The 18,640-nt window shown below is 38.5% G+C and overlaps 1 protein-coding gene across 1 annotated transcript in view; it reads right to left on the bottom strand.

Moving 5' to 3' along the window:
* Positions 1–539: 539 nt before the first annotated feature.
* trpc5a (transient receptor potential cation channel, subfamily C, member 5a) overlaps positions 540–18,640 on the bottom strand; it is a 58,410-nt gene continuing 40,309 nt past the window's right edge. The window contains exons 7-12 of the mRNA XM_017717735.2: positions 13,868–14,190; positions 8,256–8,451; positions 7,444–7,647; positions 3,106–3,147; positions 2,832–2,921; positions 540–1,826 (exon numbers count right to left, since the gene is read on the bottom strand). Coding sequence (XP_017573224.1) covers positions 942–1,826; positions 2,832–2,921; positions 3,106–3,147; positions 7,444–7,647; positions 8,256–8,451; positions 13,868–14,190 — 1,740 coding nt within the window. The 3' untranslated portion in view covers positions 540–941. The remainder of the gene's footprint in view (positions 1,827–2,831; positions 2,922–3,105; positions 3,148–7,443; positions 7,648–8,255; positions 8,452–13,867; positions 14,191–18,640) is intronic.

The raw sequence follows: 18,640 nt of genomic DNA, 5'->3' as shown, positions 1-18,640 counted from the left end.
TGGTGAAGCAAAGAACAAAGACACTAACACTAGACCTAAAATGCTTTTTATATGGTAAATGTAATAATTATAAAAATAATTTAGCATTGTTCACCACAAAAAAACATATAAGTGATTGTAAAGACCCCCAAACATTTAAAAGTATAATTAAATTTAGCAAATTTCTAAATATAATAGTTTCCAGATTGTGCAAACACCAATTAACCTCTAAAACAATGTATTCTGGTGAACACTAACAATGCAGTAGTAAATCTTTTAAACAAGAGAGAGATAGAATAACAGCTATGTTCAGTGAGTGTGGTAATCACCGGCCACTGAAAGTTTTAGAAACTGCCATGCTGACCAGTATGCATTACTTTCATTTGTTTTATCTGTAAGAGACCAACCAGTCAACTTAATGTCCTCCTGCAAAACCCATATTATGTTGTAATACACATTTTCTGGTGTTTATGAGGGAAACTTAAACATATGTTTTGTGTGTGTGTGTGTGTGTGTGTGTGTGTGTGTGTTTATGTATGTAAAAAACTAATCATTCTAAGTAACATTCAGTGCTTTATTACTTGCAAGAAGTGCTGTGATATTACAGGGGTTGCTCATACAGTTATTGTTAACAGTTTAAAGTCTGCTGGCTGTAACACTCTTAGTCCCCTCTATTATCTTAAACTGTTTCATCTTTAAAATCAGCAAGCTATTAATATTTGATATAAGAATAATGCAGATTACTAAAAATGTATTCACTTGTCAACAAGCCACAAGTATTCAAAATGTCTTTGTGTATAACCTGCTTTTGTTTTGGCTCAAATCTCACTGAAAATGAAAAAATATTTCCATCAGTTGAAATAAAAAAGTTTTTGTCGTTAATATAAATGTCACTGTTATTGGTATCATCAAATATTATTGTTGTAGTTAAAGTGCTGTCACCACAGTGCATGCTTGCAATACTATAGTTGTGTGGTCACTGAGTCATCTTGCTCCGCCTCACGGTGGGCTGGGTCTGGTGTGCGTCCATCACAAGGCCCAACTAATCCCTGAAACACATCCTCATTTGAGTCCAGGAGATGAGAACTGGAGGCAGAGAAACTGGAAGCACAGTGCAGGGAAGGGGGCACAGCCAGGGGCCCTAAAGTCAACAGAATGTCCCTCCCATTGGTTCTCTGTCTGTTCGTTGTCCTAGGAACGCTGCCACAGTCGGTGGTGGTGGTGGGTATATCTGCATGATTAAGGTTGCTCTCGTTGCGGGTGACCGGACCATCGCCACGAGAGATGCCCAGGTCACTCCAGGCTCCTGGTGGGTGGAGCAGTCCATCTGAGATAGTGTATGTGGCAGAACTAACACCAGCAGGCTGGGGAAGGTGATTGCCCATGCGGGAGAACAGCAGCCCCAGACGTCTGACGGAGTTCTTCTTAGAACCAGAAAAGCGTGTAAACCTGCTCCACGTTCTCGAAAGTGCAGGCCCAGCCGCAGTCACTGAGGAAGTGGAAGAGCAGGGTGAGGGGTTTTTTTTCATTCCATTAATCTTTGGTCTGTCCTCCTTGTTCAATGTACTTATTGCTGTCGTTGATGTGGGAAACTCCATTCCAGAAAGGGAGTGAAAGAGAGCAGAGACTCCATATGAGGAACCTGCAGATGAAGCTGCTTTAAAGGCTTTGCCTCTACTGCTATCACTGTCACCACAGCAGCGGTTATTTGCGGCATCGCCATCATCACAGGCCTCATCGCGAAGTGTAGCCTCACTACTTGAAGAGTAAGTACGTCGTGGTGGCTTTCGGTTCCCAAGAAGGTCCATGACTTCATACCGAAAACTAGAGATGTCCTGCTTCAGCTCCTAAGTAGGACAACAGTAAGTTCATTCAGCAGGCTACACAAGTTTCAATAAATATACTGAGCTTACAGTTAATTAGGTACGCATACAGTGCTATGCAAACGTCACCCTTTCCTCTATTCAGTTTCCAGTGAAAACAGGACTTGAGTATGAGTTTTTAATTTTCAGTGACAAAATAAGAAGAAAACAGATTTCCTGTTCAATGAATGTCAAATTCATCTGTATTTAACTTATCCACTTTTTTTTGTCTTCTGCCTCTGTTACATCCTTGAATTACAGCTGTACTTCCTAACAAAAAGTTCCTAAAGGTATCACTGACATTATCTTCCCCTACAAAGAGACACAAATTTCTTTCTTACATGCACGTTAAATGAGAAAACGAGATAGTTCTGAGTTCTGAGAAGTACTTAAAGCTTATATTTTTGGGAGATCTCCACAATTGCTGATTGGAAAAAATCTGTGGCAAACTATGACTACTGAGCTACGCCTTTAATTCGAGCCATACATGTCAAAATGGTCAAAAAAGGAAGCGTCCCTACAGTTTGTTAGTGCTAAGCTATTGGTGATTTGCAGTAACATTATCTGGCGGTTCTATTTTAAACATAAACATGTGAAGCCTCTAAAAGACAGTCGGTGTTTTACAGACATTAACAGTTTACATTGTATTTACCTTGTAGCACAGAGGTGCTCAATCCTGGTCCTGGAGATCACCCTGCAGAGTTTAGATCTAACCCTAATCTAACAGACCTGATTCAGGTATTCAGGGCCATGTTAACAATAGAGCCAGGTGTGTTAGATCAAAATTTTCTAGGGTGGTAGATCTCCAGGACCAGGTATGGGCACTCCTGTTGTTGCAGTGTCACAGTGGATCTTTCAGCAGAGAGTTCTAGATAGAGCAGCTGCTACTGTGTTCTATTTCCAACTTGTTAAGCCACTAATGTTGAACTCTTAAAGTATTCAACTGAGTACATTTGATAATTTGTGAATAAATATATAAATAAAGTTTACCTTAAAGTTCTCCTCCGTCAAGCCTTCATTTGTCTTTGCGCTGCGGATCATGGCTGCTACATACCTCTTCACTAGATTACGAATCACCTCCTAAGAAAGAAAAGAGATAAGGGCAGGAGAAGATTAAACATTCCATATTCTTTATGAGCTGAACGTTGCATTTGTGAATCAAATTAAGGACAGCAGTGTTAAATCAATTTTCCCTGCCTCTAAATGTGTCTGTGTGCTGTGTACACATTTTTAGTTTGTGTTTTTAGACATCTTTCCTACATACCTGATAGTGTTTATTCTGAATAATCCTGTCAGCATGCTTTTCCTGAAAAGAATAGCAGAGAGTTTAATTCACGCAAAAACACAAAATACTTCCTAGGGCAAGGGTATTCCACATACAGGGAAATGATTCTTTCATTTTCTCCCAGGTTCAATCAACAGTAAAAAAATATTATCCATAGTACTAGGTCACTTCTACACCTTGTTTTTAAATCTGACTTCTTAATGGATGCTTTTAACTAACCTTTGATGATTAGCTATCCAATTTCATTTTGATCAAATCAAAATTTCCTTTATCTCAGTCCAAGGCTAGTCGCATTGGATATGCTTATGAGGTGGACCTGAAACTAAGACGCAGGTGTGTTAACAATGATTCAAACCTTTTCCTTCACGCCTTGTATACACAACAAAAATCTCAACTCAGTTCCTTGGGGAAATTACTGTTGGTCCACATGTCAGTGCTGCTCTTGTGGTGGTCTTGTCCAGACAACTTCTACATCAGTCTCTGGTAAGTATGAAACAACTGAATGTTTGGTGTCTGCACAGCATCACTGGAGATGCTACATAAACTGTGTAGCCAGCGGTTAACTATTGTCTCTACATCTAAAAGGTGGACTAACAAGGTGGTAGTGTCTAATAGAGTGGACAGTAACTGTACACAATGTTTAAAAACAGTATCAGTGTCACTGAAGTGCTGAAAATGGCCCACCATCCAAACAATACCTGCTTTGTGGTGATTCTGTGGGGTCTTGGCCATTGATTAACTAGGTAAATGGGGGGCTAACAAATGGGACTATAACTTGTGATTAAAGTGCACAAACAACAAAGTGCACAAAAACGGAAAGTATACCTGATAAAATGGACAACAGCCTTTATTCATCAAGTCATGTATGGTTAAAAAATGAATGTAAAATGAGCACACTGATAGTTTTGTTAATCATCAATTTTATCTTTGGTGTATCTGGATGATCACGCTCATGACTGGTAGGAGTTTACGTAAATTTGAACATAAATGTTTACCAGCCTGTAAAAATGATTTGAGGTTAACTAACACAACTATTGCCAATATAATCTAATTTAACACCAAGAATAAGAATAGAAAATAGCAATACTACTAATAAGGTTTTATTTAATTAACTAATAATAAGTTTAATTAACTAATAATAATATGCAGATGGCAAATGCTGCAACTCTTCCATGCTTCCTTTATGGGCAAATTGCAGTATGCTTTTGTTTTATACCACTGAAAAATAAAATAAAATAAAATAAAACAAAATGCAGCTAGTGCTAAAGCCATCTCATATACTATAGGAATAAACTGTTTAAATCTGTTATTTAAGAAAATAATCACAGTACACATTTCATCATTCTTAAAAAAGAAGACCTTTCACATTTTATTCTTTCCAGTATATTCTTTCTTTCCATCAACAGTTGGATCAAAAGCTGTGTACTCACAGCTCAAACTCAAAGGCCTATGAGCACAGCCACTAGTTCACAAGCTGCTGAATGCTGTCATTTCATTGGTCTGCAACTGAATCATCTAAATAATTTAGGGTTATTTAGCTTTCCACCCCCTGCCCTGCACATTTTAGGGAACATCCTTGCTCAAACAAAACCACTTCAATCCAGTTAATCCCTCATAATTAGCTGTTTAGTTGAAATAGGTGTGTTACAGCAGAGAACACAAATTAGCAGAGAAAGGGGCCTTCAAGGGTAGGGTTGAGAACCATTATGGCATCGCTCTAAAGAACTCTTTCTGGCACCTTTATTTTTATGAGTGTACTTCAGATCTTTGGCAGTCAAACTATTACTAATTACTAATTGGCCCTTAAACCTCTGTTTTATGTGTTCAGGGTATCCAGATTTTTGTTGCAATAGAGGGGTAGGGTGAAGTGTGAGGGCTACATGGCCCTCCAAACTGAGGTTTTTTGGAGGCACACTCCAAATGGAGTGTTATGAGAAAAAAGAAAAACTGGCAAGATGGCTGCACAAGCAACCAAAGAAACCTATAAATGTGAGTATTTTCTCCAATAAAAAATACTATAGCCATTGTATTATCTTTATTAGTGTTTTAATGTATTACTTTTTTAATATTCTTTTCAACAAGCATTAAAAAATCACTGGTACTGTGCTGATGTCTCAGTAGCTAGCAACCTAAAATGGTGCAGCAGTTACATTCTGACCTCAGGCATCAGAATTGCTGCACCGTTTAAGGTGAATGGGAAAATTCAAACAAGAAGCTGGCAAGTAGCTGACTTCAGCTTCATTTCACTGAAAAATTAGGGGTCGGTGATAGTGAAGAATTGTCACAGCCCCCCTCTTTGAAGGCATATGATTCCGTACATTTAACTACAGACCAGAACACCAGAATTGGTCCTTTATCTATTAACCTTGCTATAACTTGTTCAAGTATCTTAATATACATGTATGCCTTTACACTCAGAAATATCCAGGCACTTGGTAAGATAGTGGCAATTTGCAAGCAGTCACCTCAAGCCTTACAAAATACACAATTTAAAACATATAATCTAACAATCTAGTCCCATCATGAAATTAACCACCAAACGCTTCTATGGCTTAACTGAGGACCTGTAATTATAAATAATAAATATAAAACACTATTTTATCATCACTGAATCACTCCAGCAGTCCAGCAGCACATTTCTCTCTCCTTCTCTTTTCTCTGTGCCCCCACCCCTCTTGCTCACACATGCGCGCACACACACACACACACACACACACACACACACACACACACACACACACACACACACAAACACACACCCACACGCATGCAGGCAGCACAATGCTGAGATCAAATCTCTAGAGTTATATAAAACTGCCTACATGTAAACCTAAAAGCAGAACAGCTATCCAACAATCTCAGCCTCTATCTGATGAAAGCAATGGAAAAAAACCTCTCAGCTGATACTGATATGTACCACGGTCCTGCAGATCGAGCATCTATCAGTTTAGTGGACAAAAAGATTTGAAATGCTGTGAGTTATTATTGAATAATGGTATGTTTGGGTATGTTATAAAACTGTTCTGATAGAGCATAAAGACAATTGAAGGTTTAGTGGACGTTTGTAATCTAGTATTACACTTTCGTCAATGGTCAGGTCAATAACCTAAATTTTCAGATCACAGTATTTGCCTGGACATGTTAGCCTACAAAAAAGAAAAAGTCCTTTAAAATTCAAAATTTTTTTTCACAAGTCAGGGATGACCATTCATTTACTTAATTTACATTCAAAATTTCCATTAAGAACAAGTTGGTCATTTTTCAGCATCAGAAAAAAAGTAGAAAACAAACTTAATATAGCCGCTTTATTTTAATATGCTAATGCATTACCTTTATTACTGCTTTCATTCTTTTTGGGAGACTTGCTTTCAGTTTTTCGAAAAAGAAATTTACAGGGATATTCTTCCATATTTTTCACCTCTAAAGTTCTCTTAAAAGTTGTTGAAACAATCGTTGTTTCTCACAATCCAAGTAACCCAACACAGATGTTGAGCTCTGGGCTCCAAGTCCACTGTTCTGTGAACACCAGCAGCTTAATTTTGTGATTTGCAAATGTTTTTCCTTTTTGTCTAATTTCTTTTCTCATTATCAGCTTCTTGACAACTATTTGAGACCCATGGTGGTGAGTTGTTACAGTAGAAGAAACACAAATTTTATTTTCAGATCTGAAGAAAGAGACTCTCATTTCTAAAAGATGGAAGCTTTAAGTGTTTATTTGATGTGGGCTATTTTGGTGGTCTACCAGGTTTTGCACAGTTCTCAATGCACCCTATATCTTTTAGTAATTTCTTACTAAATATCTTTTCCTACTTATTTTCCTTTAATTTTCTCCTTCTTTATGGACGTGTATCTTGCTTAAGTATATTATCAATCTAAATCTCTGAAATATCTCCTTAAAATAAATAACCTAGATAATATGGTAATTTTGGCAGGACATTAAGTAAAGGGTGTTCTTTGACTGCATCCAGCACCAGCTTATGGTTGCTTATGGCTTGGAAGTAATAAAAATAATTAATCAACATATTGTACCACAAAACCAAAGCTCTAAAGCACATGTGGGGCTAAATGCACACACAAATCCTTTAACCACATCATTTTAAGGACCTCAGATTATTCTAATGTGAATATTAATTGCTCAATTGTGCTTGTAGTCTGCCAGTGAGAAAGTGGACCATTGTATTCTTAAGTGCCACCTGGTTCATGACACAACAAGAATGGTAGATTTTGGATACAACTGCCACATCTTAGTACCTAAAAATTTAGACTAAACCTTTACATTAAAACGATCTATATAAAATGAAATTTGAGCTCTCTTACTGTTAAGTCCTTGAGATTCTCATGTTTCTCATCATGTGGAGCGTCGCCTCTCCTGCACAGCCATCTGTGCAGCCAGAGGCAGAGGTACCAGGCTGACTTTGGGCTGGGGACGATGTTGAAAGGTGGTGGAAGTGTGCCACCCTCATCAAAATAACTCATCCAGAGCTTAGTCCTGGCAAACTTCCACTCAATGTCTGCATGGTCCTAAAGCACACCAGCGCACACACACACACACACACACACACACACACACACACACACACACACACACATACACAAACCAGTTCATATAGTCATGTAAAACTTTGAATTACATGACCAAAATCAGAAGTGTTTACAAAAGCCCACAAGCTTATATTCAAGAGCATGGGTGCCTTAATATGGAATTTTTGGGCTGATAACGATATCTCATAAAACCTTGTTATTGCTGGGATTAATATTAATTTATAGCAGCATTCTCATCTGGACAGGAAACAAGCTATCTTCAATGTGTGGTGGTGCTATCCACTGTGTTAGTAAGTTGAAAATGGAAATGCCCAGCACTTATCACTATAGCTGTGTCATTGCCTTCACAGGCTAAAAAATGCAGCCAAATTATTAGTTGTCATTGACTGTAATTCCAACATTCAACTGATAATAACTTTCCCAATTACCTGCAAATTAATATAACAGCTGCCAATATTATGTATGTTGCTATGACAACTGCTAACTGAGCTGTCTGTACTTGAATGAAATTAAGAATTTCTGTTTCAGAGCAAACAATACATGCACATTAAAGTGGAGCGATTTTGAATAAGGTTACAAATACTCACGGCAATAAGCTGGTATGAGTTGTTCATCATGGCAATAAGCATGTTGAGGAGCACTACCAGGGAAATGATGTTATAGGTGCCAAACATGGTGGCTCCAACAAACTCTGTGAACTCATGCCTCGCCTTCACATTGGTGACATAAAGGTTCAGCAGGCCAAATATGGACCAAAACAGAGATTGAAGAGTCTCAAATAACCTAAGAAACAGATGTAGATGGAAAAGATTAATGCCTAGATACACAAATTTTTCTCTGATGTGGCAGTTTTATGATGGGTAGAGCTGACATGTCTCATGCCTGAAAGAACTGAAAAAACTTATGTTACATAAAGACAGAAGTTTACAATGGCTATTCAGTTTACACCAGATAAACATTTAGGGTCGGTTTCCAAGGATTAAGCCTTGGGCTACACTTTGCTTTCAATAGACAATTTCCATTCAGAAGGCTACGTAATCTGGGACTAGACTTAATTCCTGTGTTGGTAACCAAGCCTTAATGGCACGGCTGGAAAAACATTTTCTGTATTTTTAGTCATGGAAGCTATGCATCCTTGTATGATGAGACTAAAGAACTCTAGGTATTCTACATAACTTTAACTCACTGTTTCCATGATCACAAAGCATTAATGAATGACAGATGATCGGAAAGATGTGAGAGGAATATATGTACTAGGTTATACCATTTATTGTTATTTATTGTTAATTAAATCATCCAACAATTTTCATTAGAAATATTTTTCCAGTATTTTCCATTGTTTCCATTTTCCTTTTTTATGATTTTAGGACTTTTAAAAAAAGCTTCTAATATGACTCCAATATATTGCTAATGAAATGATGCAATATTCCCCAACATTTGTACTATTATTTCCATTTTATGGTAAGACCTGATGGAAAACATGTAATCTTTATTACCCTATAACTTGTCTGGAACTATTTTTCTGCTCCACACTCATTTGACATGTTGTGAGTAGTAAGGAGTTTCTACATGTTGTTTGTTCCACTGCAGTTGAGTGCACAAACTTCAGCCTCCTTCCTGTCAGATGCAGAGACATGCAAAAGAATACTAGATACAGTATCAAGCTCATGGGTAAATAACTATTTTAAAGAATTACCTGGTTAGCTATTCAAAAAATTCATAATTTAGTTTAATATGATGCAGTGGTGTTTTCATTTAATCAATACATTTTCTGATACAGCAAAAATCAGGAGTGCCTGCATATCTGTCTTTAGGTTAATATATCCATTCTCAGTTCATTGCTAGACATGCTTTTCCAATTTGCTTTTTAAAAAGAGGGATGGAGGGATGGAGCGATGGTCTGCCTTCATTGTGGGCTTACCTGTTTAATTTCTATTATAGGTCATGCAATTTAGTGTCAAAATTGGGACTAAAATGAGTGCTTTATTCACTCCAACCTGTTGAGCGTATTGTCTGATGCTTCTCAATATTAAATTGAGAGTGATTCTTATTTTTGCTTAACATTGTGGCAAATACCTTGAAATAGTTATTCAGATTTTTATGAAAGCTGTATGCTTGCAGACACATCTGTATGTTGTGTGAAAAACTACTGGGGATCATTTCTTTAGCCATAGGCCTACCTATCTACCTACCAGGGCTTTAGATCACATGGCTAGTTATTTTGCTGAATGCAAAGGTTGGGTTCACTTAAGGAGCATTTAAAATGATCAGTCCTACATGCATGAAAAGCAGATTTTAACATTACGTCTAAAGAGCATTATTCCTAACAACATTCAAATCTCTGAAGATACAATTAAATTCATATAAGACAATATTACAAGTGTCAGTGTTTATTGCAACACTGATGAGAAAATATGTAATCCTCTGGTTCATCTTAATAATAATAATAATAATAATAATAATAATAATAATAATAATAATAATAATAATAATAATGATAATGATAATAATAATAATAATAGCATCGGGCGGCACGGTGGCGTGGTGGGTAGCGCTATCGCCTCAGAGCGAGGAGGGCCTGGGTTCGATTCCCCGGCCGGGCGGCCAGGGTCCTCTCTGTGTGGAGTTTGCATGTTCTCCCCGTGTCTGCGTGGGTTTCCTCCGGGTCCTCCGGTTTCCTCCCACAGTCCAAAGACATGCAATCAGGCCAATTGGACATGCTAAATTACCCCTAGGTGTGAGTGACTGTCTGTGTCTGTCTATCTGCCCTGCGATGGACTGGCGACCTGTCCAGGGTGTATCCTGCCTTTCGCCCGAAGACTGCTGGGATAGGCTCCAGCACCCCCCCGCGACCCTGACGGAGAAGCGGCTTAGAAAATGGATGGATGGATAATAGCATCTCTTCCCTTTTCAGTTAATTAACATTCATGAGATGTTTTGATCTTCTGTAACATACAGTAACAGGCATTTGTGTGTATATGGATCTGTCAATAAAGACATCATTAATAAGCAGGAGCTCCTGATGAATATTCACCAGTACTCACCTCTATGTCTAGAGTAGTGTAGTGGAAGTGGAGTATGTGTGTGTGTGTGTGTGTGTGTGTCTAAGGAAGGTGATGAAACAGAAACAGCACAAGAGGAAATAGGAACAAGGAGGAGGTCAGAAATGGAAAACAGGCAATTTAAAGTCTACCTTTGGAATTTTTCAACTGTGTCTCTGTCTGCTGCATCTGTATCTGACTGTCAATCACTACTTCCTCAGCACCTGCCCACTGGCTTGTATTGTAAATGTGTTTTAAGAATGGATGTAATTTAAGAAAGCGCTGAGGACAAAAAGATGAGGGCTAGGCCAAATACAACAACAAAAAAAAGACTTGTAATGTAGTGGCAGTTAGTTCTTGAAGTATTTCTTGATGCCCAACATGCATGCAAATATTTACCAGCTGAACTGTTACACTGCTTTACCTTTCAAAATGCCTTGGATTTAATCTACAAATATTTTTCTTTAATGTATGTGACTTTTGATTATTCTCATTATTTAGGTAAATACACTACATTCAAAAGGCTTTTCACTTTTCTAAGTACAGGTCTGCTTGAATATAATTCCTTTGTCTGACAAATGTTGTGTCTGCTATGAAGTCAGCTATGGAGTTTTCAGTGGCAAAGGTACACTGCTCAAAAAAATAAAGGGAACACTCATATAACACATCCTAGATCTGAATGAATGAAATATTCTCATTGAATACTTTGTTCTGTACAAATTTGAATGTGCTGACAACAAATTCACACAATAATCATCAATGGAAATCAAATTTATTAACCAATGGAGGCCTGGATTTGGAGTCACACACAAAATTGTCCTGCATTAGGAGGAACCCAGGGCCAACCGCACCAGCATATGGTCTCAAAAGGGGACTGAGGATCTCATCTCAGTACCTAATGGCAGTCAGGTTACCTCTGGCGAGCACATGGAGGGCTGTGCGGCCCTCCAAAGAAATGCTGCCCCACAACATTACGGCTCCACTGCCAAACCGGTCATGCTGAAGGATGTTGCAGGCAGCAGATCGCTCTCCATGGCATCTCCAGACTCTGTCACGTCTGTCACATGTGCTCAGTGTGAACCTGCTTTCATCTGTGAAGAGCACAGGGCGCCAGTGGCGAATTTGCCAATCCTGGTGTTCTCTGGCAAATGCCAAGCATCCTGCATGGTGTTGGGCTGTGAGCACAACCCCCATCTGTGGACGTGGGGCCCTCATACCATCCTCATGGAGTCACATGCACATCTGTGGCCTGCTGGAGGTCATTTTGCAGGGCTCTGGCAGTGCTCCTCCTGTTCCTCCTTGCACAAAGGTGGAGGTAGCGGTCCTGCTGCTGGGTTGTTGCCCTCCTACGGCCTCCTCCACATCTCCTGGTGTACTGGCCTGTCTCCTGTAGCGCCTCCAGCCTCTGGACACTACGCTGACAGACACAGCAAACCTTCTTGCCACAGCTCGCATTGATGTGCCATCCTGGATGAGCTGCACTACGTGAGCCACTTGTATGGGTTGTAGAGTCCGTCTCATGCTACCACGAGTGTGAAAGCACCACCAACATTCAAAAGTGACCAAAACATCAGCCAGAAAGCAGAAAGGTACTGAGAAGTGGTCTGTGGTCCCCACCTGCAGAACCACTCCTCTATTGAGTGTGTCTTGCTAATTGCCACTAATTTCCACCTGTTGTCTATTCCATTTGCACAACAGCTGTGAAATTGATTGTCAATCAGTGTTGCTTCCTAAGTGGACAGTTTGATTTCACAGAAGTTTGATTTACTTGGAGTTATACTGTGTTGTTTAAGTGTTCCCTTTATTTTTTTGAGCAGTGTAGATAAGTGTACATTTGAATGGGACAAACTTTATCTCCCTGCAGTCGAATAGTGCTAAAATAAGCTTATAAACCACAGCCTCAAAATGAGAAGATCCATATACAGTTGTATAAAAAAAATGTTTGAATGGCCCAGTCCAAAATTGTTTTATTGATGTACTTAGTGACACAGTTAAACTCACGTATTTAAGTGAAAATACTTAAATGTGTAATTTTCCTGCAAATTTTAGCGCACAATTTCTATTTATTTACTGAGTTTAATTATATAAAATGTGCTATAACTTTTGCACAGGTAGCATTTTCTGTTCTATTTAATCCAATATGTTAAATTCAGCAAATTAAGAGTAATTGTGCACTAAAATGTGCATAAAACATGAAACATTTGCAAACATCTGTAGAAGAAATAAAAAAGACTTCTGTACTGCAAAGTGGCAAAATATGTGAATATAAGCTTTATAAGTATAACATTTATTGTACATGCGCCTTTGGGTTTTATTTAATATTTCCATATGAGCTGAGCTAGCTTGTGAACTGTTTCCATTTTCATGATATGCTTTTAACACCTAATGCTTTACACTTCATCGGTGTAATGTTAACTTGAAACATAGCTTGCTGTCTAAGAGTACTCAGCCCAAACTCTATATATAAAACTAATAGTAATGTCTGAATACACAATAAGAACTTATCCCATATTACGCTATTTACTCTTTATAAAATATCAGGAAGCCTTAATACTCACAACAGAACTGTTCTTATTTACATGTAGTGTACCTATGTAGTACACTACATAGCCACATAGCATCACATGTCAATGTATTGCTGAGGAATGACTAAAAACGCTTTTCTGCAAAGCCTTATAGATGTTTTTAGAAAGTCTCTGAATGGGTACCTGCAGCAAACAATTATAAAAAAAAGACTGTAAACAAACCACAGTTTTAAAAAGTGGTGGGGACAAAATTGGTCATTGGGAATAGGGACACGTTCCTCGTGTTTGTAGATTAAATTATGACAAGTTTGAGTAGTCCCTGGTCATATTACAGTTTTTTGTTTTTCCACACATTCTCTACAGAGAACACATTTCTGCAAACAATGGACAACTACTGTTTATTTCCTGAATTTAAAATACTAGGTAAAAAAACATGATTTCCAGTGTTATTTTTACTTAGAAAAATCAACAGAAATTATTAGACTAGTTTTCAAACATAGGTATGAACATGGAGTGTCCCTGGAAAACACCATGGAAATTACTAGTAACTGACTGTGTGACACAGATGCAGCAAATAGAGATAATGTTGTAAAACACTTAAGTATTCCGACACACACGTATATACAAACTCACGTGGAGAAGGCGTTGTTCTGTTTCTCACAGCGGATCCCCTTGCAATGGTTAGGCTCATCCGCAGCCTGCGTCTCGTAGTAGAAGTAGAGCTGGTTGAGCCCATTGGCAAAGGCCAGCAGCACCAGGCAGTAAATGAAAAGGAACTTGAGGATGTCCAGCAGCATGCGACCCAAAGATATCTGCAGTGGGCCCAAGTGAGAGTTGGCGGTGAAGAGGGAGATGAGCCGCAGGGAGCTGAAGATGTTCGCAATGGCAAATAAGGCCTCTGCCATCAGTGTTGGATGCCACATTTCCCATTCCTCACGTGGACGGGAACTGTTATACTGTTGAAGAGATGCAGAAATCACTGTATTTATTTATAAATTATTTATAAATTATAGCACATTAAGTCAGACATATCCCTTACAAATGTGCCATCACTAAGATTTGTTTGTCTAACATGTACTCAACATGTTACTGCAACCAGTGAAATGCTTTTTTGGACCTATTAGTATTGGATTTTCAGTTCAACAGTATGTATGATAAACATTATGCATGTTACTAGGCTTTAGAGATGGTATGAGGTCCTTGTGAATAAATGCTGTCTTTGGTTTTTGTCAAACAATCTAGTTCTGTGGCCAAACATTTCTATCTTTGACTCATGTGTCCATAGTACATTGTGCTGGTCATTGCTTAGATATTCAGCAAAGACTAAAGCAAACTTTAGCCAAGGAGGTCACATTTGCGTAGTCTTTTTAATGGTTGATGCATGCACATTGACAGTGGCAAGATCTATCTGAAGAGCCTGTGATGCAATTCTTAAAGACTTTTTAGAGTTCTTAAGGTCTGCTCTCAGATTTAATTTGCGGGGGCAGCTTGGCCTGGACAAGTGGGCAGTGATTTTAAATCTTCCCCATTTGTAGATGATCTTTTGGACAAAGGAATGAATGTAAAGAAAAGGTACCTATGAAGTAAACAACAAGGTCTGCATTAAACATCGCACAATGATGTGTTTGGCTGGCACACGCTCATAATTCATTGACGGTGTTTGGCTTTCAGTGTAAACAAATCTGACATATACAGTCTCTCTATACCAGGCATTTCAAATTTGGGAACTACCAGCCATAGTGCTCTCGAGATTAGCGTTTATGCTCTGAACACAGTTGAATTCTATGAACTCTGAATTCAGTTCATGGAGGCCTTACTAATTATCTGATGAGCTGAATCAGGTGTGTTTAACTGATTGTTTAACTGATATTTATTAGTCCCACAATGGAGGAATGTGACCTCCGCAATTTAAACCATCCATGCAGTGAAACACCACATACACACTAGTGAAGACACACACTAGGGGGCAGTGATCACACTTGCCCACAGCGGTATGCAGCCCTATAGCCCAGCACCCGGGGAGCAGGGTTAGGTGCCATGCTCAAGGGCACCTCAGTCACGTTCTGTCAGCTCAGGGGATCGAATTGGTGACCGGATGCAAGGCTGGTTCCCTAACCTCCAGCCCACGATTGCCCCCATGTTTAATAAAGGAAATGGCCTCCATATTTAAAAAGCCCCCATGTTTAGTAAAGGAAAGTGTATTGAAGTCTGCAGTGTTTTGCAATGACTGGAACCTGACACGAATGCTCTATATTGTGCTCCACTGCAGCCATTGTTGAACTCTCAATCACCATACAATGGCCACACCCCGCACTCTGCCCCCTGTACTGAGAGAGCCAACAAGAGTGGTCATTGGTACGCAGAATTAACACCCGTTAAATGACCTGTTCTTTAAAGAGGAGCAAAATGACAGCATAAAATATATTATATGAAGGGTACTTTTTTTTTTCTGTTCACTGTTGTCTTTCAGTGACCACAGGGAACTTAAAACAATAGCTGAATGCATAAACATATAAATGTATAAAACATATAAACAATGAAAAATGTGAATGATGTGGGCTTATAAGCACTGAAAATATGATGTTAGATCAAGTCACTACAGTAAAGGCTGTAACTGTTGTATTTTATGTTATAACTGTTGTATTATATGTTGTGCAGACCACTGTTCTCAGCTCCTGACTCTCACTATGGCTGTTACACTCTGTTTTTCAGAAACCATGGCAAGTGACCAGTACCACACATTCAAGATTTGTACATCTTGTGTTGGCCAGAATGCTTTCTTTGGTACAGTGGTGGCCAATTTCTACATTTTGCTTCCATTATTCACACTCTCACAGTGATGTGAATTCACACTTTCTCTCCTGTTTCTTTGCCTCTGTTTCTTCTTTTTAGCATTCAGTGGACAAAGAAAGGCCGTGAAGCAGTTATTCAGTGCTAGGCATAAGTGAGTTGTCTCCTAATGTGTGTTCTAAAGATTAATTTAGCAGTCTGTATTTTCAGATCTGATTGTTTTAATTAATCTTAGCTGCATATGATGACTGAAAAATGGAGAATCCTGACGTGACACACAAACTTCATCAATGTTAATCTCAACGTAATTACAAAATTTTTTAAAGACAAACAGTATTCTTTTTCCTTTTAGGTTACGTTGATTACAAAAGATGAATTTAGGTAATATTTTTCTGAAGGGCACCATTTGTAAGGCTACACGAGTGACATAAACCTATGTTTACATTTGGGTAATGCTTTACTGTTGGGTCATTTTCATAAGGTTACATGACACCTACACAAGCTTGTCATGACAACTGACATAAACCTACATAAATGTCTATAAATGCTTGTTCCAATAGACATCATCTGTCAAAGACTACTTTAGGTAACTTTGATCAAAACTGGCAAATGAAACCTTTATAGTGAATTAGCCCTATTGGAATAACAATTTATAGACATTTATGTAGGGTTATGTCAGTTGTCACGATAAATGTCTTATGCCCTACAGTAAAGTGTTACTGACATTACTAAAAGCTTATTCCAACCAGCACCAGTTGTGACAACACTTAATGAGGTGAAATACCATTAAAATTGACAAAAGCAGTGTTACAACAACTGACGCATGTTGGAATAAGCCTTTAAAAATGTTTATGAAGAGTTGTCAGTCATCATGTAAGGCTTATAAACAACCCCAATTCCAATGAAGTTGGGACGTTGTGTAAAACATAAATAAAAACAGAATCCGATGATTAGCAAATCCTTTTCAACCTATATTCAATTGAATACACTACAAAGACAAGATATTTAATGTTCAAACGAATAAATTTTATTGTTTTTTGCAAATATTCACTCATTTTGAATTTGATGCCTGCAACACGTTTCAAAGAAGTTGGGACAGGGCCAACTGGGAAAAGACTGGGAAAGTAGAGGAATGCTCAAAAAACACCTGTTTGGAACATTCCACAGGTGAACAGGTTAATTGTAAACAGGTGAGTGTCATGATTGGGTATAAAGCAATCCCTGAAAGGCTCAGTCGTTCAAAAGCAAGAATGGGGCAAGGTTCACCACTTTGTGAACAACTGCGTGAGCGAATAGTCCAACAGATTAAGAACAATGTTTCTCAATGTGCAATTGCAAGGAATTTCATCATCTAAAGTCCATAATATCATCAAAAGATTCAGAGAATCTGGAGAAATCTCTGCAAGTAAGCGGCAAGACAGAAAACCAACATTGAATGCCCGTGACCTTCGACCCCTCAGGCGGCACTGCATTAAAAACTGACATCATTCTGTAACGGATATTCCCACATGGGCTCAGGAACACTTCAGAAAACCACTGTCAGTGAACACAGTTTTGCTCCATCTACAAGTGCAAGTTAAAACTTTGCCATGAAAAGCGAAAGCCATATATCAACAACACCCAGAAATGCCACCAGCTTCTCTGGGCCTGAGCTCATCTGAGATGGACTGACGCAAAGTGGAAAAGTGTCCTGTGGTCTGACGAGTCCACATTTCAGATTGTTTTTGGAAATCATGGACGTCGTGTCCTCCAGGCCAAAGAGGAAAAGGACTGTCCGGATTGTTATCAGCGCAGTTCAAAAGCCAGCGTCTCTGATGGTGTGGGGGTGTGTTAGTGCCCATGGCATGGGTAACTTGCACATCTGTGAAGGCACCATTAATGCTGAAAGGTACATATGGGTTTTGGAGCAACTTATGCTGCCATCCAAGCAACGTCTTTTTCAGGGACGTCTCTGCTTATTTCAGCAAGACAATGCCAAGCCACATTCTGCACGTGTTACAACAGCGTGGCTTCATAGTAAAAGAGTGCGGGTACTAGACTGGCCTGCCTGTAGCCCAGACCTGTCTCCCATTGAAAATGTGTGATGCATTATGAAGCGCAAAATACGACTATGACTGCTGAGCAACTGAAGTTGTACATCAAGCAAGAATGAGAAAGAATTCCACCTACAAAGCTTCAACAATTAGTGTCCTCAGTTCCCAAATGCTTATTGAGCATTCTTAAAAAGGAAAGGTGATGTAACACAATGGTAAACATGCCCCTGTCCCAACTTCTTTGGAACATGTTGCAGGCATCAAATTCAAAATTAGTGAATATTTGCAAAAAACAATAAAGTTTATCCGTTTGAACATTAAATATCTTGTCTTTGTAGTGTATTCAATTGTATATAGGTTGAAAAGGATTTGTAAATCATCGTATTCTGTTTTTATTTTATTTATGTTTTACACAACGTCCCAACTTCATTGGAATTGGGGTTGTATCTAAATTTGTCTTTAATTAAGAAACTTGAGTGAAATAAACAAGAATATTGTTAATTTTTTAAACAAGAATATTGTTCATTGTTGTAGAGCAAGATTTAATTTCAATGTGGATTTGAAATTTTATACAAATATTTAA

Source organism: Pygocentrus nattereri, chromosome 12 (assembly GCF_015220715.1).
Source record: "Pygocentrus nattereri isolate fPygNat1 chromosome 12, fPygNat1.pri, whole genome shotgun sequence".
In the NCBI taxonomy this organism is placed as follows: Eukaryota; Metazoa; Chordata; class Actinopteri; order Characiformes; family Serrasalmidae; genus Pygocentrus; species Pygocentrus nattereri.
Note: the sequence above shows the minus strand (reverse complement) of the source record. Positions and strands in the feature narration are given on the sequence as shown.